The sequence below is a fragment of the Eumetopias jubatus genome, unplaced genomic scaffold (assembly GCF_037043125.1).
Source record: "Eumetopias jubatus isolate StellerSeaLion01/CBP00866 unplaced genomic scaffold, mEumJub1_p1.0 scaffold_11, whole genome shotgun sequence".
In the NCBI taxonomy this organism is placed as follows: domain Eukaryota; kingdom Metazoa; phylum Chordata; class Mammalia; order Carnivora; family Otariidae; genus Eumetopias; species Eumetopias jubatus.
This window is the reverse complement of record NW_028274817.1, coordinates 2,001,996-2,024,036: the sequence shown is the minus strand read 5'-3', so window position 1 is coordinate 2,024,036 and position 22,041 is coordinate 2,001,996. Positions and strand designations below refer to the sequence as shown.

At 40.9% G+C, this 22,041-nt stretch overlaps 1 protein-coding gene and 1 pseudogene across 1 annotated transcript in view; both read left to right on the top strand.

Moving 5' to 3' along the window:
- PASD1 (PAS domain containing repressor 1) overlaps positions 1-22,041 on the top strand; it is a 93,561-nt gene that overhangs the window by 66,586 nt on the left and 4,934 nt on the right. The window contains exons 10-13 of the mRNA XM_028091963.2: positions 12,328-12,397; positions 16,756-16,882; positions 18,714-18,940; positions 21,664-21,843. Coding sequence (XP_027947764.1) covers positions 12,328-12,397; positions 16,756-16,882; positions 18,714-18,940; positions 21,664-21,843 — 604 coding nt within the window. The remainder of the gene's footprint in view (positions 1-12,327; positions 12,398-16,755; positions 16,883-18,713; positions 18,941-21,663; positions 21,844-22,041) is intronic.
- On the top strand, positions 4,933-7,091 carry LOC114200006 (mitogen-activated protein kinase kinase kinase kinase 4 pseudogene; annotated as a pseudogene).

Here is a 22,041-nt window from a genome sequence, read left to right as displayed (position 1 = left end):
CAACTCTGTTTTTTTCTGTGTAAAAATATTGTCTGCATTTCCTTTTTTTGAAGTGCTATGTCAAGGGAATAATTTTGACTAAACAATGATGAACTTTAATTCATAAAACAGTTTTCAAATCGTTTCAACCTGGAAGAAATATTTGATAATAGATCTAAATATAAAAATAATGAAGTATGCAAGTAAATACAGGAGCAGATGAATTATAAAAACACGTCTCAACTGTCAGTTCCAGTCCTTCAAAGACTGTTCTCTTGGAGTAGGAGATACATCCAATAGAACCCTGTGCTGTACTGCAAAGCTTGGTGTAACAGGCTTATTAGTAAGTGGGAACAGAGCAAACTCTCTTTATGTCTTCCCACACAGTGCTGGTCTTAGTAGAGACTCTTGTCCGATTTATGACTTTCTCCTGGAATGAATTTTCTACAAACATACGACGGAGAACTGTGTAGCTTTGACATTCAGTCTGCCTGTGAATGTTAGCACTGAGGCTGAGGTCTAGGCATGTTCCAGTGACTCACTAACCAACACTCTATGTCACCTTTTCTATGTTTGAAAACAGGGCAGACTGCAGAACACTAATCAGATTCTAAAGGTCCCTTCTTGTTTACTTAATATTTTCATGCTGCTCAGAAGAGGCCAATAACAGCAGTGTTCTTTTCAAGATGATAAAACCTTGAAATTTTTTTCTTTTGGTTATTGATGACTGACCATATTTTTATAGCAATAGGGTTTTTGTTTACTTGGTGTTTGTTTTCTTTCCATTCTTTGACAGCAGGGCATTGCTGATTATAGGTTACTTGCCCTTCGAGGTACAGGGGACATCAGGCTATGGCTTTTACCATGTTGATGATTTGTCTGTACTTTCTAAGTGTTATGAATATTGTGCATTTCTTGTTTTTCTCTTCTGGTGAGGAAATTCCACTGAATGGTTTTCCTCTTTTGATGTGTTTGTGGGAAACTGGTGTAACCAAGAAAGCACATTACAGAAGTTCAGACTGGCCCTTTAGAGAGTCATGTTTTCTATGAAATGGATAGAGTAAGCCTTTGATGGAAACTTTCCCATTTGGACTCCATCCTTTGTAAAACACCAAAATATATGAGGGTCAGAGCATTTGAGTTTTGTTCCTTTTTAGTTATGTATCAGCAGTGAATGGAAACAAGTCTGTTAACATATTACTAAAACAAGGATTGAGTTTTCTTAGCTATGGGATAAAAGTAATTACCTCCCAGATAATTTTAAAAGGGACCCTGTATTTTATTTTATTTTTTTGCGGGGGGGAAAGGGACCCTGTATTTTAAACATTTGAAACTCAACATTTTGTTTTAAATCTTCATATTCTATTAGTATTATTTTTTATTATGTTATGTTAATCGCCATACATTACATCATTTAGTTTGTGATGTAGTGTTCCATGATTCATTGCTTGCGTATAACACCCAGTGCTCCATGCAGAATGTGCCCTCTTTAATACCCATCACCAGGCTGACCCATCCCCCCACCCCGCACCCCTCTAGAACCCTCAGTTTGTTTCTCAGAGTCCATAGTCTCTCATGGTTCATCTCCCCTTCCGATTTCCCCCCTTTCATTCTTCCCCTCCTGCTATCTTCTTCTAATATGTAAGATCATCTGAACTTCCTGTATGATGTAGGTTTGGTAACATAGCAACTTAGATATATTAGCTTCAGATATATCAGCTGTATATCAAATATATATCAGCCCACACAAACAATATGATTTTAAAAGCCACAAGAATCTATGTCCGTGGCTTCCTGCTTTCTTCAGCAGGAAGAAAGGAAGATGCCATTGGTACATTTGTCTTAGAGACCCTAAGTCATCTTCTCAGGAGCACCAGTCCTCTTGTCACTTTGGCCAAGGAGTAGTGAGGGGTGCAGGGCTCAGAGTAGAGAATCTGAGAGGAGAAGAACCAAGTATTTCCCAAGCCATCTTATTTCACTTTCTGCCTACCTCCCAACCCTCACACACACTCACATACAAACACACACACCTCAAACATTTCCCTGCTCTATCCTTTTTGGCCCTGGAGTAATGGGTCAGGAAATACATACTCTTTTTCTTTTTTTTTTTTTTTTTTTTGCCAGAATTTGCACTTAAAAACTGCCTGAGTCTTCAATATAGGATAGTCAATAATATAAATTACTCTCCCGGAGAAGACTGGATATTCAAATAGCACACTACTTTGATTCAGAATATCTGGAATATCATACCTCACCCCTCCCATAAAAAAAGAAAGAAAAAATTTTTGAGACTAAAAATGATCATTTAACCCAAAAAACATTTTTGGAAGCAGAGTATTACTCAGCCATCAGAAAAGATGAATACCCACCATTTGCATCGACATGGGTGGAACTGGAGGGGATTAAGCTAAGTGAAATAAGTCAAGCAGAGAAAAACAATTATCATATGGTTTCATTCATATGTGGAACATAAGGAATAGAGCAGAGGACCACAGGGGAAGGGAGGGGAAACTGAATGGGAAGAGATCAAAGAGGGAGATAAACCATGAGAGACTCTGGACTCCAGGAAGCAAACTGAGGGTTACAGAAGGGAGAAGGAGGGAATGGCGTGACCAGGTGATGGGTATTAAGGAGGGCACATGTTGGGATGAGCACTGGGTGTTATATGCAACTAATGAATCATTGAACACTACAACAAAAACTCATGATGTACTATATGTTGGCTAACTGAACATAATAAAAAAATAAAAAATAAAAAAATAAAGTGTTTTCATATTCAAATGCTAAAATGTTTTTTAAAAGTGGGGGTGGGATTTGCTGTCCTTTTGTTAGCAGGAGACTATGATCTTGAACAACTTCTAGTCCATCAAGATCTTTCCCAAGTGAGAATAGATGGGGCTTCGCTGGTGGGACTCAGTTTTTCATTGGTTTCCATAATCATTGGGAGAAAAGAAATCTTTCACCTGCTTATTTTTTCAAATTTTGATATGTCAAAATTCCATAGTCTTTCATTTGAGAGAAGTCATGATAAGCTCCAGGTGAATTCACCAGAAACAAATTCTTGGAAAGCTTTCTGCCAAATGATCAATTTGTTCAGTGGCGAAATTGCCAAAAATCAGTTCATTCAAAACCTATCTGTCGAATGTCCAGTTTACAAAGATTACCCAAATGTATTGATTCATCAAAAAGCATGGCTTAAGAAATAAGCTTTTTGAATATATTCCAAGGGTTGATGATAAACAGTTTTCTGAAAAGGACCAGATAGTAAATATTTTAGGCTTTACAGGCTATATAAATTCTCTATAGCATATTCTTTGCTTGTTTTACAACTCTTTAAAAGAGCAAAAATCACTCCTACCGCATATGAAAATGGGCAGCTTCCAATTTTGACTCACAGGCTGTAGTTTGGAATATATATTATTTTTAAGTAACCTCCACACGCATTGTGGGGCTCGAACTCACGACCCTGAGATTAAGAGTCACATGTTCCACTGGCTGAGCTAGCCAGACACCCCATGGGCCCCTTATATATTAAAATAATTTATATCTCTTCATATGAATATGTTATTCTTGATCATATACAGTGGCTACATTCTTAAATATAGTCAGTGGATATATTCTTGTTATCAGCATTTTAAGGGGTGTTCCACTTGTTAGAAGTTAAAAGTCACAGAAAGTTTACCATTCAGTGAATAAACAACAGTATTTATTCTAGGATTTCATATGAAAGAATTTTAGGTTATTTTAGTGTGGTATTAATCTTGTCAAGAATTCATTTTCTGTTTTTTTTTTCAATGATCTAGCATGTTTTCAGATTTTATCACCACAGATTCATTTACCAAGTTTACCAATTTTCCCAAAACATGTATCTTTTAAGTGTCAAAGTTCAGTGATTTAGAGTAGATTGAGAGGTTTCAACAGTTTTTGAAGGTACCTGGAATATTTTCCTTGGTGAGTTTTTCTATTAGCATTTTAAGGACAGTTCCATGTGTCTGTACCCCAGTTCCCTACTGCTGCACCTGGATGGAGCAGGCAACAAGAGAGGAAAATTTGTGTCCATGAGAGAAGGGGATCAGGAGCCAAGTTGGTGCCTGAAGGTCCCAGAACTCTGAAATCCTTACTTCCTACTCCAGTCTTGAGCTCTGCCCGTCCATTGCACTGTAAATTTTATGAATAATTTGAAGAAACATGTTTTTGGTAAATCCGTATATCCAACGAATTTGGCAGATAGATCCTTTGATTTATTGGTCATTTAGCCAAATGGTCTATTGGCAAGTTGGCTTTTGGCAAATTTGATGTTAATAAATTGAATTGGTGAATCAGTCTGCTTCCATCCTAGAAAGCAGAGGCTTCCCAAAAGTGAAGCTAAGAAGGAGCCAGAAGTGGGGCAAGTTTATATCCTTTCTGGAAAGAATGGAGAGCAGGGTAGTCTGTACAGACTATTTGGCAGAGTTGGTAAAAACACATACTCATTGGTGGTTCATTCTGTGAAAGATGTGTGTAGGTTAGCTTGAGGTGTGACCTGTTAAGGAATGGAACTGATTTTAACATGTGGTCGATTAATTTACAGGACATACATGCTATAATAATAAAAACAAAGTCATACTGAACATGTGGCATGGCAAAATCAAGACATTTCCAGCTTGAATTGAACAAAACTAAAGATTATCTAATTTCTACTACTCCCTTGTAGAGGAGGAAAAATAAGTTCTCCTCCCTTTCCAGGTTCTTGGCTGAGATGTCCTGTTATAAAAGACAGATTAACTCCCTGAAATGGCCCAAGCCACTACCTTAAAAGTCATCCCCAGCTAAAAAGATGTTGGGCGTGGGGAGAAGGTCAGTTATGGAGGCTATCAGGAAAAGCACAGTAAACAAGGGTATGGTGCTTGTGTGGATTTAGGTCATTGCCTTCGCTATTGATAAGCGTTTCTAGAGAGGGAGATACACTTATAAATGGAGATTTCCCTAATAAATGTAAATTTCTCTTACAAAAAGGTAACTTCTCCTCAGTTTTCAGAGCTTGACCTGTGTTTCTTAAGAAAAGCCAACCAGCTCACTGCTGATAGAGTTCGAGAGGTGGATGATAGATTTAAGAAAACTAACCACAGCTTCCCTGATGCCCAGTCTAAGCAGACAGCAGAGTATTAGAGCCACGTGTGCCTTCCAGAACAGTCTTTTTCCAGTGACAACTCCAAGTCTATGGATCCTGCCCTGTAGAGACCCAGCTGAGTCACAAGGTTCCTGTGAGGACAATGTCTTATTCCTCTGTCTGTCCCATTGGGATTCTCCACTGAAAGGCAGTGGACAGCGAAATAGCCAAGCAGGTCAAAGAAACTCCACCAGCAGTATTGAGCCCAGGCTGCTATGGGAGACAGTGGAGAAGCTGGTGCCCAGGCCTGGTAGTGGCAGTTCCTTGGGGTCCAGCAACTCAGGATCCCAGTCTGTGTTCCACCCTGGGTCTTAGAATGGCCCGGGGGAGTGCTTCAGAGTGAGATTGTCATCCAAATCTGAAGGCTCTCCACCTCAGTGCCTCGGAAATGCAGTGAAAAAAACTTGAAGAGAAGAAAGAACTTTTTAGACCTCTCAAGCCTGCTGATTCGACTGCATTGGCCATAGAGCTTTCAGCAGTGGAAGATGGGTGACCCCCACACAAAGTGACAGATGACTGCTCATCCAGTGAGGAGTCAGGGACAACAGATGAGGAAGATGATGGTGTAGAACAAGAAGGGGTGGAGGAACCCACCTCTGGACCTGAGGACACCAGAGCAGCAACATCTCTGAATTTGAGCAATGGTGAAACAGAATCTGTGAAAACTATGATTGTCCATGATGATGTAGAAAGTGAACCAGCCATGACTTCAGCCAAGGAGGGCACTCTTATCATCCACCAGGCTCAGTCTGCTAGTAACACGCTCCAGAAACACGAATCTTCCTCCCCTTTATACCTTTTATAGACCCCAGATTATTATAGATTTCTCCATCTAGTGGGACAACAGTGACTTCTGTGGTGGGATTTTCCTGTGATGGAATAAGACCAGAAGCCATAAAGCAAGATTCTACCCGGAAGGGTTCAGCGGTCAGTGTGAATCCCATGAACACTAGACCACAGAGTGACACCCCAGAGATTCGTAAATATAAGATGAAATTTAACCCTGAGATTCTGTGTGCTGCTTTAAGGGGAGTGAATTTGTTAATGGGGACAGAGAGTGGCCTGATGCTGCTCAACAGAAGAGGCCAAGGGAAGGTATATCCTCTGATTAACCGAAGTTGATTTCAACAAATGGATGCCCTTGAAGGCTTGAATGTCTTGCTGACAATATCTGGCAAAAAGGATAAGTTATGTGTCTACTCTTGGTCCTGGCTAAGAAATAAAATACTTCACAATGATCCAGAAGTTGAGAAGAAGCAGGGATGGACAACTGTGGGAGACTTGGAAGGATGTGTACTCTATAAAGTTGTAAAATATGAAAGATTCAAATTTCTGGTAACTGCAGAGTTCTGTGAAGGTCTATGCATGGGCACCCAAGCTATATCACAAGTTTATAGGCTTTAAGTCATTTGGAGAATTGGTACATAAGCCATTACTGGTGGATCTCATTGTTGAGGAAGGCCAGAGGTTGAAAGTGATCTATTGATCCTGTGCTGGATTCCATGCTGTTGATGTGGATTCAGGATTGGTCTATGACATTTATCTATCAACACACATAAGAAAGAACCTGCACTCTGTGATCCAGTATAGCATCAAACCCCATGCAGTCATCATCCTCCTCAACACAGATGGCATGGAGCTTCTGGTGTGCTATGAAGATGAAGGGGTTTATGTGAATACCTATGGAAGTATCCCCAAGGATGTGGTTCTGAAGTGGGGAGAGGTGCCAACATCTGTAGTATATATGCAATCCAGTCAGACGTTGGGCTGGGGAGAAAAGGCCATAGAGCTCCATTCTGTGGAAACTGGTCACTTGGATGGTGTGTTTATGCACAAAAGGGCTCAAAGACTAAAATTCTTATGTGAACACAAGGGCAAGGTCTTCTTTGCTTCTCTTGCATCCTGTAGAAGCAGTCAGGTTTATTTCATGATGTTAGGCAGGGCTTCTCTTCTGAGCTGGTAGAAGCAGTGGATTTTTCAAGATCCTGAGAACTTGGAATTCCTTGCATCTTGGAGTCCAGTGCTGCACTGGTGTAGTCCACACAGCTGTGTGTGTGTGTGTGTGTGTGTGTGTGTGTGTGTGCGCGCGCGCACGTGCATGCAGGCACCACATGTGGGGAGTTTTGTTTTGTTTTCATTTCTTTATGCACCTCTTACCAGTTTATCCCCCTTCTTGTTCCTACTCAAAAATAAATCAAGGCTGCAGTGCAGCTGGTGCTATTCACATTCTTAAAAAAAGGGAAAAAAAAGAATAACCAGCTCAAGATAATCCCTGTGACAAAGAGGCGTATTTCAGGATGGCAAATTGCTCCTTTCCACCCTCATGGTGATGATGTAACTATTACCCTCACTAGTATAAGGAGTTGGCAGACTGGGTTTATATTCAGACTTTGTTATTTGTTATGACCTTATATATTATTCACCTTGTGGAGCCTTGTCTCCCTCATCTGTAAAGTGGGGATGATAATAGAACACATGCCATTGAGTTATTTTAGGATCCAAAGAGGTAATATGTGTAAGATACCTACTACCTGGTAGGAACTCAGTAAATAATAGTGTTTCCCCTGCCAGTTAGAGGTGAGGTATGGAGTAAGGTTAGTTAACAGTTGCCTTAGAACTGAGGGTGGTGATGGGGAACTCACTTCAAATTACTGATGTCCTGAACTGATCAAAATCATCCCCTTTGCCTATCTGCCTTTCAGTAAGTTTCCCCCAAATAAACTAATTTCATCTTCAAATAATGTAAGTCTATTAAGATGACATTCTCCAATAATTTATTTACTAAAAGGTGTTACAGTGAAAGAGAAGAAATATTTAAAAGGCAGGGTAGATATTTTGTATTAGTAGGGATCAATTTGTACATTGATCCAGGGGCTCTTTACAAGTGTGCATTCTATGCACACCTACATATAGCCATACAACACAACACCTCTCTTCCTCCCCCAACCCTCGCCCAGAGGAGTAACCATCTGGGTGATCTACAGCAATAGCACCTCTTGATCCCCAGTCTGCTTATCTTAACCCTGGAGAGTCTGCTTGCTGGCTCTGAAGGAATAGAGCAATGGTAGCGTATGCAGAACTCATCTTTGTGGAACACATTTTCTAGGAGAGAGAATTAAAATCACAAAAGAGCCATTTTAGAGCAAATTATAGTCTTATACATCCCAAATCATATATTTAAGTGGAGAAGAACTTAGAGGAATGGAGCAATCAAAGGGAGAATGACTAATGAGGGCATTTGAGATGATCATGTTGGACTGTACAGATTACAAAGCACTTTGTCCAAACATTATTTCATCTTTACAAGAATGCTGCAAGGTACATATTATGAGTCTCACTTTAAACATTCAGAAGCTGGGGCTCAGGGAAGCTAAAGGACTTGCTCTAAGGCTCATAGCTAAGAAGTGTCAGGGCTGAAGTTTGAGCCCAAGTCTGTGCGACCTCAAATTCTGTCCAACTTCCTTTGGCAGCTCTGGAATGCTGGACACAATGGTGAAAATTGGGGAATGGGAAAAATAGGAGGCTGTTCCAGGCATTATCCCTAGGGGACCACTTAGGAGAATAGTGACTTGGGGAGAGGTAGGCTCTGGAGATGCTAGTACCAATCCGGTTGTCAAGGATGGCTGAGATGCAGTGGGGCCTGGAGGAAATGATGCGGTTGGGTCTTGACCTAAGGTTTCCCATTTCAGACAGGGAGTTGGTAGCGGGTTTCTCCTGTGAGCCTATGGACTAGCTTTGGTTAGAGTAATCTTGAAAATTAGTTTCTTAAACTTTGGTCACAACCTGTGACCAAGAAGGGAAACCTGGCTTTAGATAAGATCATCTCAGCTGTTAAGTTAAACAAGGAGAGACATTTAAGATTATATTTACTGCCACAACAGTTCAAAACAACACCTTAGTTTTTACTGCATTGATGTATGAAAGGACAGTATTCATTGGATATCTTTTTCATATTTACAGTTTCATGTACATAGCAAGTATAAGTAGATGGGTTTTTTTGAGCCAAGAACAACCTTCCATTAAAGTAATTCAGCAGCATTGAGTGCTTTACCAATGAATATCAAACCTTGACAAAGATGTAAAATAGAGAGAGAGCAAGAAACATTAAGGGCTCGATTTAAGAGTAACATTTTGAGGTTTTACATAATGAGACAGGTACTTTTCTTAGTAAAATTAGAAGGTGTTCTTTCCATGTAAATACAGCTAACAAAGTGTTCTTTGATCATTTTCTTTCTTTTTGAAAATTAACTGATGCGATTTAGAAAGGGAAAGTTCTGTTTCTGTCTGTTCCTAACCAAAGGGCAGCAATGTTTGTGGTTGCAAACCCTCCATTACGTCTCCTGTCCTGAGCCTGAATTAATTATTTACATGTACAGACTAGTTAGGTATGAAATACTCTTTAATGCTTTTCTTTTTTAGCATGTATGTGCTTATTTTGTTTTGCATTCTGATTACAAGTCAGAAGTTTGCCATCTATATTGATGTCTAGAGAAGCATGAAGTATAAATTCATGGAAGAATCTGGAAAACTATTACGTTCTTGATATCCAAGCAGTGGATTTAAAGCAGATCCTCATCACCTCATAGTGTTTTGTTGTCAAAGTCAGTGTCTTGTTCAGTAAAACTCATTGCATCCTTTGATACAGCACTGTCCAATAGAACCTTTTGTGATGACAATGATGCTCTTTAATCTGCTCTAACACCATAGCCGCTATAGCCGCATGTAGCTACCACACGTGAAATGAGGCTGTTGTGACTGAAGAAATAAATGTGAAATTTCCTTTAATTTTGGTTTTAATGTAGCCACATGTGGTGAATGGCTGCCATATTGGACAGTGCAGCAATATACTTGTTCACATGCTGTTTATCTCAGGTATAAAGATATTTACTGTTTAGAAGCCAATATAGTGACATTTAATTGCTTTTAAGGAACAGATAGAAGCCTCAGTTTGTTTTTGAAAATAATTGTGTCAAGCCAAGCAGACCTGGGGTGAGGGAGGAATGTGCAAATATTTCAATTGAGCTGGTTGGTCAGATTGTTTATTCCTTTATTCACTCAGCAAATGTTCATGGAGCACCTAATATGTGCTCTGCATTGTGCTAGTTGCTGGGGGTACAAGAGGTTCAGTGCATGTGCACTGCCTTCAGGAAATTCACCAAGTAGAAAAGGTGGACAGAAAGTAACAAACTTTCATACCGAAGAGAGTGGAGAAAGAGTGAAGAGTCAAAGATGACTTGGAGGTTGTAGTCTGGAGTGACTGGGTGGAGGGTGGCACTCATCACCAATAGAGGAGACACTGAAGAAGGAGGAGAATGAGGAAGAGGAAGGAGGGGTCACATTGGACCATCTGGAGTTAGGCATCCAGACTAACATTAGTCAGTCATCCCAAGAGACTGCATGTCCTGAAGGCAGTTGGATATTTGGGTCTGCAGCCCAGGGAGAAGTCTTGAGATAGAGATGTCAGAGATGCCCCTAGTTGAAGCCAAGGGACAAAATGCAGTCTGCAAGGAGATGATATAAAGAAAGAACAGAAAAGTGAAGAACAACCTTGAAGAAGTACCAACACTTAGTAAGAAAACATTATGTTAGACTAAAACTGGCTTGTAGTCAAACACTGAAAAAAATTAAAAATATAGATGATAATCTTTCAGGAATTTTATTTTTAAATGATGTCAGGGCAAATTTGTAAGTAACGCTGTTTATGTTATTTGATGCTGAAAGTTGAACCATTAAGAAATACGTAGTAGACATTTTATAGCCCCATCATATACACAAATGACTGAATTTACTCATTAAGTAGTTGTTTTATGCAATTTAAATCACTACTTCCTAAATGTTATATATTTTGATAACCAAAATATATTTTTTCAAAGCCTTCTTGGTTTTCTACCATTAAAAATAAATGATGTAAGGGGCACCTGAGTGGCTCAGTCTCACGATTTTGGCTTGGGTCATGATCTTGGCATCATGAGATTGAGCCCTACATCAGGTCCCAGGGCCGTGGGGAGTGTGCTTGAAATTCTCTACCTCTCTGCCCCCACCCCCCCTCTCTCCCAAATAAATAAATCTTTAAAAAATGATGTAAGTAAAATTGATGTTTTGGCTGGGTCCTGTGAAATACCGAATGGAAAATTTCTCACGATCATATCAGTATTGACTTTTTGAAACCTTTCAGAGTAATCCAGTTATTCTGTTTTGTGTTTTCTGAATGAATTGGGAGGGTTTCACAGATACCATTTTGTCACTGTGTTGCAGTTCTAAGGACTTGCTTTTTATCATATCCGTTATCAGACTCCAGTTTCTCATTTTGTGGAGTGAGGGGGCTTTTCACTGTTTGGCCTTGGCCTGCAAAAGAAAAACTCCTGAAAACAAAATACATTTCCATAACAGATCTTCAGGAATATTTTAAGGCTTAAAAAGTAATTCCAGTATTAAAACCAAGATTCTCATTCATTCATATTCTCTCCCCCCAAGTTCTCTCTCACCTTCCACTCATTTGGTGAAAAGAAGAAGCTAGTACTTAGACTCCAGAGCCAGGAAGCTGGGTTCTCACCTTGGGCAACAAAATTCTAATTTTGATAGAAATGAATTGTTAATGAGCCAAAGAATAGAGTTTTTCTAATAACAGGAAACAAAATTAAATTTGGCCTGAAGGCATTTTTTTTTTTTTTGTAAATGCAGTTGGTTTAAAAATTAAGAAGATTCACTCATATGCCTTGGTTTTTTTTTTTGTGTTTTTTTTTTTTAAGCTTGCTTTGCTCACCACTTTTAACCAGAGGCATTGAGACCTGTGGCAAACTTCATTCTAATGAGGGTCCAGATGATTTACTTTATAGACATGGTGTAGAACAACTTTCTCTGTCGGAATAGCAGCACCTCCAAGATTGATGTGATGTATTAAGAAAAATAAATATTTGTTTTTTTTAAAGATTTTATTTATCTGAGAGAGAGAGACAGAGATAGTGACAGAGAGCATAAGCAGGGAGGAGAGGGAGAAGCAGCGCCTGACGACGTGGGGCTCAATCCCAGGACCCCGGGATCATGACCTGAGCTGAAGACAGATGCTTAATGACTGAGCCACCCAGGCACCCCTCAAATATTTGTTCTTATTTAAACCTTATTTTTACTGTACAATAGAAAATTTAGATTTAAATGGCAAGTGAGATGAGCTTACCATTTCTCTTTTCATCTCTTTATAGAAGCCAGGACCAGAAAAAATTTTCTAGAATGGAATTGCTGCATCCTGAATCTGCTGATGCTGCCTCAGATGTATGTACATAAGAGAGTCATAGGGTAAACGGATGGATCCTTCTCCCTGTAATGTTGATTCTTCAGTTAACGTGTGTTGCCAACAGAAAAAGGTTTTAATCTGGAGAAGTATCCCATCTGGGCATAGCACTTGAGCTGTGTTCCACAGCTGCCATTTTGTAACCATTTCTTATTGGGAGCGGGCAACAGCCATGCTTGTGTTGGGGAGCAAAAATGTCCTGACCCTTTCAAGGTCCTTCTAGCCTGACTAAGAATCAAATCGACATGAGACAGATTAATGGGAGAAAATCAAATTTAATAGCATACATGGAGGGAACCCACACAGGCATGGAAATTTTAAAGAAGTCAAGCAGAATGAGGTATGTATGTCATTCTGAACGAGGGAAAGGGAGGTAGGGGTCTGGGATTTCAAAGGGAAGGAACGCAATCCTCAGGAAGAATGAGAAAGAGTAAATGTTTGGTAAACAAATGTTTGCGGGGCCACTCAGAAACAATGGGACACAGGACTTTGATCAAACAGGCATTGCTAAGTTCCTCCCTGTCCACCATCCCTAGTTCATGGTATAATGGTATATGGTGATGGCTCTCTTCCTGGAGCAGGGCCTCGATCTAAATTCTTTTAGGCAGTTGTTGGGCAGGCAAAGAGTTTTTCCTGAATCTGCTGGGTTTTGATTGCTTTTTTAACTCAAAATAATCTTCATGCCAAAGTGGCCTATCTTGGGGCAGCCTGCTCTTGGCCCCCAGCACTTGGAATTGTCCTTATAGCACGTTTTTAAAAATTAAGCTGAGCTCTGTGCCATTGTTCAAGATCTTTTTGACTTGTGAGTACATTTCAAAAAGAAAGTTTATTGATATGCCTGCTACAGTAGGCTAATGTGGGGTAGACTCATGAGCTGGCACCATCCCTTCATGGGCAGAACCCAGCCCCTAATTAGCCTAGATTGTCCCCATCCTTTTCCTAAGCCACTGAATGTATCATCAATTTATCCATTCACCAGACATCACTAGAGAGAATCTTAGAGGGATGCACATTAATAGAAATATGAAATCTGGATCTGCGTTCAGCGATCTGAAACTCCAGTCTGGGAGAGAAGATCAAAGTGCAAAAAAAAAAAGGCATAGAACAGAAAAAGCCTCCCAGAAAGCCTTCCCTGTGGATGGTGTTCCACCTTACCTGCCACTCCCTGGGTGCCTGTGACCCAGCTGCCGTGGTGGTGGTCCTGCAGAGAGAAAGATGGCCCTAGACGTCAAAAGATAAGGGTCAATTCCTGATTCGGCCATTTACCAGTTTTGTGACCTAGGAAAAGTTATTTGCTGATGGAGAGCCTCTGTTTCCCGTCAGTAAGAGGGGAGTGGTCATCTGCCAGGCTCTCTCATCTGGATGTAACCTCATTTATCGGTGCATTTTCTGTGTTCCTGCAATAGAACAAAGCTTCTGTGAGGACAGGGGCTGTCTTGTTCATCGGCCTATCCCCAAATATCTTGGACAAGGTTTGCCACACACATTAGGTGCTCATAAATATTAGATGCACAGAGGACTATTGTATGTTACAACACTGTTATTTTTATAGCACTCTTCAAATGTAAGATGAGAGATCCCAAGAACAGTATAGATATAGGCTAGGTGGGTGGACTCGCACTTTGGTTTTCAGGCCTGCATGTGATTTTGTCTGAAAGGATTTGCGTGTTTCTGGGCCTGTGCAGACAGCAGGGGTTTATACTATACTATTTAAGCTCTCCTCTAACATAGGAGATACACCTATGTTTTAAATACAAAGTGCATTTTGTATTGCATTTTCCAACTATTGCTCATTGTAGGGGAGCAGAATTTACCACCCTAAAATATGTCTCTGGAGTAAAGATTATTTTAAGCTGAATATTTTTAAGAAAGTGCAAACACAGGAGAAGCTCAAAAGGACTGAGTAGAAGTTAAACTTTTGTGAGAGACATTTAAATTTATAAGGGCAATCTCCCTTTGTTAAGGGTGTCTCCCTCTCTGTGTCAGAAAGAGGAGGAAGACTTACCCTTATTAATCCGCTTCTCCTTGCCACCTCCCATAACTGACTCCCCCAGTCCCAGTATCTTCTTCTGTCTTTAGCTGGAGATGGTATTTAAGGTGATGGCTTCGGCCACCTTGGGGAGTCTCTTAGATTTCCTGGATCTCTCCCATGATACAGGAGGTATCCATGTTTGATTTTCTCCTGTTAATCTGTCTGATGTGAATTTACTTCTTAGACCAGTCAGAAGAAACTTCAAGGGTAACAAGCTACTTGTTTGTAGATGAAGCTTCTTGAAGACAGTACATCTGCTTAGCCTAACATTCTGTTCAAGAAAGTATGAAATGGATGAAATTAGGTAGAAAAAGGCTAATTTAAACAGAGCAGTGTTCTGTTTACACACAAACTAATTGCAGTTATGCTAGGGAAAGAGGCCAAGACATCCATAGAGCTCTGGCCATCAGTCTAGCATCTATGCTGCTGACAGCCTGACTTCATCAGTCAACAAATACTCACTTAGGATCTGTAGTGTGTAATGTGTGAACAATCCAGAGTCCTTCAATTTAGTGTGTCTTGAGGAAAGCGGGACTTAGAAATTCTCACTTCATAAACGTATAAAACCTAAGTAATTATAACATGTAAAGGAACTTTTTTTTAAAGACACCCATAGTCCCACCACTATGGCACAATTGCTATTTAATTTTGCTTATTCCCATTCTGTCTCAGTCTACCAATTTTAATCATTTCAGTAACTGTATAATATTTCATGGAATTGAGAAATTTCTGCTTCTAATCAAGGTGGAGTGACTAGGACCAGATTTAACTTTCCTGCCCCTGACGACAAAATGTATGAAATAATAGTTTTCAAGAAAACGGTTGGTCATAGGGCAACAAGGGACCAGGGACTCTTAAGAGATGGGAAACAATCAGATGAGCCCTACAGTTGCCACAGCTTTTACTACATAATGAGTTTCCAGGTTGTAAATCTGCTCCCCTTCACTGGTATCTTTTTGCTTCTGAAATAGTTTCTTCGCTTTGTTTTTGTTCCAAGCCAGTTACCATTGGCACACATGATTCTGTCATTTTAAGTTTATTTAAGCTTAGTGAATTTATGTTGATAGGCTAAATAAAATATATGAACACACAAAAATGGACATCTTATTCAATACCCGAGTATACACGTTTCTATCGAAACTCATCCAGGAAGCAAGGAGCTATAGATTAAGTTGATATATGACTATGATAAAAAGCAGAAGGAATATCTTTCTCAATAATGAAAAGATTGGCACATCCCCAGCAACATACCGCTTATTTTCAGGAGTACAAAACACAGTGCACTTGAACAGGGAGGTTGTGCAGTTTCCTGAAGTTAAAATGCTGGAATTTGATCTGGGCCAGTGTGTTCCGACAAACAGGTTCCTTGTAGAAAAATTGGCATGGGTCTGTGTCTTAATCCAGTCTGAAAACAAAACAAAACAAAACAAAACACAGCCCAAGCACTAAAATTTTTAGCAGAGATGTAAAAGATTCCAGTGCTAAACCAGGTACTTATATTTCATATGAGCAGGGAGCTGCAGACTTTTCAAAAGGGATCCAGTCGTTAAGGAAGTAGAAGTGGATCACTAAACTCACAATATGATGTGTACAATTTAAAGCAGCAGGTGGCTTCAGTTGAGGCACCGGGGTTAGGGAAGAGAGCGCTGGGTTTGAAGTCCTTGGACTCTCTCTCGCTCTGCTCCTGCACTGCTGTGTGACCTTGTCTTCTTTGACACTATCAAAGGGGGAGATTGCACTAGAAGCTCTCCAGGGCCATTTCCATCTCTGTGCTACTATAGTAAAGATGTTTTTGGTAATAATACTTCCAACTTTAACCTGCATTGAAGACATGAAGTGGCCATTAAGCAGCCTCCAATCTGGCCTTTCCTTGCTCTCGGCGCGGGCTGCATGTGCAGGCCCTCTGGTGGCGGTGCCCTTCTCCCACGGCCGGGTCAGCATCTTACCAACACCTGGGAAAGGCGTGTATTTTTTTTTTTTTTTTTTTTTTTTTTGGTGCCACGGCCTTTGAGTGGCACACAATTTTCTTATGCTTATGCTTTCAGCGCATCTGTATTGTGTTTATTTTCTCAGTTTTGCCAGAGTATAGCATGTGGCACCCATAATCTCTGCTTGTTATTACCTTCCAGTAATATTTTTCAAAGACGTGTTTCATGATGGTTTTGTTTAGGTATTCAGTTGATAGAAGCAGTGTTGGGAATTGTGATGTGACATGCATCCAAGTTTGTGTTCTGCCCGTGTTTCCTGTTGTTTATATATCTGTCTCCAAATTGAAATGTCATCTTCTCCTCTTTTGGAAATTCCCAGGATCAAGCTGATATTCTAACGGTCGAGCCGTATGGCCCCCAAGAATCTGTTCATGTAAATGGGATAGAGTCTGATATATATTATGATTCCAGCACATCGTCCCTGGAAAGCTCACCAGCATCGCCAGGTAGGTACATGTGGACATGTGGTTAGGGATTGTCGGAAGAAAAACGGTGGCCCACAGGGTAGTTCTTGTTTTTTCAGAGGATGAGAATGTTCTGTTCATAATGGTGTGAAATCACGAGAGTGAACTTTCTTCATCCTCTGTAAGTTTTTTGAGATGATTTGAGAGCGAGGAAAGTAAATATCTCATCAATGGTTCAAGTGCTTGGGAATGGTATTATTCTGTCCCATTAAAATTTAATCTTCTAAAGATTGGTGCTAGATCTCAGCCCTTGGAGGAGTAGCCTCTTATCTCTTTGTCCTCATGCAGTCTTCACTGCTGTGCCATAGTGGTTGCAGTCCAAAGAAACCCCTTGTCTTTAAAAGAACCGTACTATAAGAAGAATTTTTGGTAAAGGCCAAAAAGGGTAGTATCTCAGAAACAGTGGTACTTATTACATGATCTTCAATATTAAGGACATGTCATAAATATAATTGTATAAAAAACACAAAACTTGAAGCGGTGCCGGATGCGTAATGCAGACCCTGTCCTCTGATTCGCTGACCTTAGCATAGAGTCTTTGTATTGTGGAATCTTCATATATGGAACTAATACCTCTATTTTTTTTAATATTCTAGCTAACAACTCTTACATTATTGTTGTCAGTCTCAAACTTTGTTTAAAAAATCTTTTCAAAACAATTGATTTGGGGAGGGGGAATCCGTGAACCCATGATTGTGATTTCTGAAACATAGAAGAACAAACTTAATTTTGAATTTGCACACAGTAAACTTCACTCCTTGGGATGTACATTTCTGTGGGTTTGACAAAGGCAAAGAGTCCTGTATCTGCCACCACAGTACCAGGCAAAACAATTCTGTCATCCCCAGATTCCTTTGTGTTGTGTCTTTGAACTCCAACTCTGTCCCTCATCCTCTGGCAACCATTGGTCTGTATTCCGTCTCTGGTTTCCTTTTTCCAGAATGTCATGTAAGTGGAATCACATAGTCTCTCATTTTTTGGTCTGGCTTGTTGTTAACAAAATGCATTCAAGATTCATCCATGTTGTGTGAATCAGCGGTTCAGTCCTCTTTCCTTGCTTAGTAGTACTGCACCTTATGCATGTACCAGTTATTTGCTTAAAAACCAATTGATCTGCAGAAGGACATCTGGGTTGTTTCGGTGTTTTTTTCAGGGATTATATATAAAGCTGCTATAACCATTTGCATAGAGGTTTTTTTATGTGGGTACAAACGTTTAATTGACTTGGTTTAAATTCCTGGGAGCGGGACAGCTGGGTCATATGGGAAGCGTGTGTGAAAGAAACTGCCAAACTGTTTTCCAAAATGACTCTGCCCTTTTGCGTTCTTCAAATAATGTTCTCCACGTTGCTTTTTTGAAGGAGAGTCATTTCTCAACACCTCCACCAGCACTTTAAGCACTCCAGAGATCCCCACATTCTGGGGAACCTACTTTTTTGGAAGTGATTTATGATTAGGTTTGATTTGGTATTATCAGTTGGAAGGTGCCAAATTTCCAGAAGCACGGCCAGAAGAATTTTATAATAAAAAAACACTCAACACGAATGGTTTGGGTACCTACCCACTTGTGCTTGGGTGGGTGGAGGTAAAGTCAGACACTCCTTCCTTTTTCTTTATTTTGAAACATAAACACAATTTTAAGGAATGTTCTGAATTACTCTTGGTACCTGGCATATCTAATCCTTAACATGGAATAAAACTGGACGCTCCTGTTTTTGTGACTTCAAAAGGAAATAAAGAGAAATCTGCAAATCTCTTTGATAATGTTGGTACTTCTGCTTTCTTGGTCATGCATTCCACTGTGCTTTCTTCAGCTACATCATCTTCGCAGAGCTTTGATTTCAAACCGGACGTGGAGCAGGTGTATGATGTGGATGAAGTGCAACAAATGGATGAGATGGAAGAGGTAGACCAGATGGGCGAGATGGGCAAGGTGGAACAAAGAGATGAAGAGGACGAGGTGGAGCAGGTGGAGCAGGTGGAGGAAGTGGAGGAGGAGGCCCGCTCACCTTCCAATGCGGCTGCTGGCATCAGTGATGAGGTACCTCTGGGAGTCTTGCTCCACATATTTGTCTGGACCACTAACCCTGCAAAGGCCTGAATTTCCACTCTTGTGTTCAGGTTCACTTTGCAGAAAGCATCCTATTTTTATCACTATTTCTGTCATACTGGATTTTCAGATGCAGCTGAGAATCCAGTGGACCCTAGCAAACAGGGAGGTTGGAGGTTCTTTAAGTAAGACGAAATCTCGGTTCTCCTCTTAATGTAAAATATGCAAAGACATTTTGGGCTGGAGAGAAAGTTTGGGCCAAATAGGAAGCTTATCTACTAAGGAAAAGCAGTATTTTTTAAGAGCTGTGTTCCTTATCACCTGGGAGGGGATGCTAACCATCTCAGGGGAAGATGACTTTCCTGCCTAACACACCAACACCTCCCCACCACGAGCTAGGTTTCTCCAAATGGAATGTTTATTAGATAGAAGCATGCCTTTCAGAATGTTAATTGTATCCAACCTTCAAATGGCAGCACCGGTGTATGGTCCGAGGCCAAATCAGTGCAGTTGGATTTACTACTCTGTTGCTCTTCTATCCTCAAATTTGTGTACATAATCACAGATTTGGGCAATCATCTTTTATAATAGCAGGATTATTAAAATCAGGATTGGCAGGCAAGATAATGAGTTTATGGTCTGTTACGTGGAATCGTGCTCATTAATTACAAAGCCTAAGATGAGTCACTCCCTCTTCTGAGAAGAACTGAGGGCTAGAAGACAGTTGTTTGAGTTTGGCCCCGGCATTGACCTTGGCACATCCCTGAGTCTCAGTTTCTCCATCTTGAATTGGACTGCCTGCCTTGTGGGGATTTCTAGACTGCTGTGAAAATTTTTTGAACAATTAAAAAAAAATTTCTGTAGAAATCCATGTTGTTCTTAGTTATGTCTTTATTATGCCAAAAAGCTGTGGTTCCCCTTTAACGTTGACAAGCTTCTCTTCTGCTTGGAATGAAGTCATAACTAAACTTTAAATATAACTTTTGTTTAGAATAGTCAGAATAGGGGCGCCTGGGTGGCTCAGTCGTTAAGCGTCTGCCTTTGGCACAGGTCATGATCTCAGGGTCCTGGGATCGAGCCCCACATTGGGCTTCCTGCTCACCGGGAGCCTGCTTCTCCCTCTCCTCCCTGCTCATGCTCTCTCTCGCTCTCTCTCAAATAAATAAATAAAATCTTAAAAAAATAAAAAATAGAATAGAATAACCAGCAATAAGTGTGGTAGCATATTGGGCTTATTTTTGACTGCCATGGATTGACAGACTGGAGTGTATCCAGAAGCTGGAGACCAGGATGGAGAGAGGCTGGGGAATGTCATGTTGTCAGTAATGGAAGGTAGTCACAGTGGAAGGCACTGGAGAAGGGAGACTGGCAAGGGACAGGACAGCCTTCTCCAAGTAGCTGCACAGCCGCCATGCTCCCGGAGTGGAAGACGAGCCTCCAGTGGATCGAACTAGGGAGGAAACCTAGCAGCTGAGGGCAGGCAGCTTTCCACTCCCCGCAAGAAAGCCTTGCTCTGATGGCTTAGGTCCCTTCCTCACGTGGTGGGCTTCCTCCCCTCCAACGGAAGGGTCTGAGGCAGGCTTGGTAGCTCATCTGCCAGGGACAGCAGAGAAAAGATCCCTGCTTGGAGAATGGGGATGTGGATGTGATAACCTGTAGGGTTTGTGGCTTTCAGTCCCGAGTTTAGAGCTTTTATTTTTTTCTTTTGTTTTTTTTTTTTTTTTTTTGGCTTAATGAGTGCCTACCTTCTTATAGGAACATCTGTATACTTTACAGCAAAAGAAGGACAATTGGACAATTTTCAGTGGCTTAAAAATATATATATAATTTTTTATTCCAAGTGTGAAAAACAGCTTGCATGTTTTTTGCTCTCTCTCTTTTTAATAACTCAGCTCTGCAGTTCCATTAGCCATAAAGGGTTGAAGGCCACAGTATATGATAGAATAGACTCTTGTTTTTGTTCTCTAGCAGTCGCATGTATATGTGCCTTCTCATCGTTAATACTGGGACTGTGGCTCCCTCATCTTGTTGATACACACAGTGCCAACCCAGATCAAGGCGAAGAATAGCTTCCGCAGATAGGTCTTTTCCAAGAACCCTGCCTCTTTCCTCCGCCCTCAGCCGTTCAGTTGAGAAGCCGTGTTTACTTTCTTAATTTCTCTCAAATGTGTCCCTTCCTTTCTGGGTCTCCTGCCTCTGGTCTGTTTCAGGCCACTCTCATCTCTACGAAAACTGTGTATGGGACAGTACTTATTTTTGAGGACATTGTGAAGGTCAGATCTGTGAATCTCTTTGCAGTGCTTAGAAGAGTGCCTGGAACAAAGGAAGTGTCATTTGAGCATTCTTCTTCTTACTGCCTTGCTAATGGGGGCATCTGATAGATGCTTCCCACATGCCTTGTCTGTGATACGACCCGCTGCACTTTGACTCTTCCACTAAGGATTTGGGGCAGGTCGCTTCACACTTTGGGGCCAATTCCACAGCTTTATGTTTTGAGGAAAAAATCAGACTGCATGATTCCCATGATCCATTTCTGATCTTGAATTCCTGGATTTTCTAGCCATTGCTTCAGACTTTCTAGTGATGAGTGAAATTGGGAGTGGAGGAATGATTCTCATTTCTCAGTCTTTCCAAACTTGGCAATAAGACAGTCTGGTAGGATTTGGAGAACCTGGTGTCCCTATCTATGAACCACAAGCCATTCCTCTCCCCAGCCACAACCACCGCCCTTGATTACATCATACATCCGCAAGCGGGAGCTGGAGCTGATGAAAAAGTTTAAGGAGCAACTGGAAGAGAAGACGCAGATAATGCAGGCTAACATCAGAAGCCAGCAGGACGCACTGGAAATGATGAAGGAACAGCTTCAGAGAATGCAGGATTCCAGCTTTCAGGTCAGAGGCCAGTTCCACGTAAGTCAGTGGCAGAAGGGAGAGGAGAAAAGGGACCTTGATAGTTTTCAAGCAGTTAGTCACCAGGGCCTGCTAGGAGGGACATTTGGAGCGGTCTTCAGTGGGGACTTAGGGCTGTGCTCTTTGTCTGCTGGCTGTAGTGGCTGAGGTGGGCCCAGCTAGGCTCTGGCAGTGGCAGAT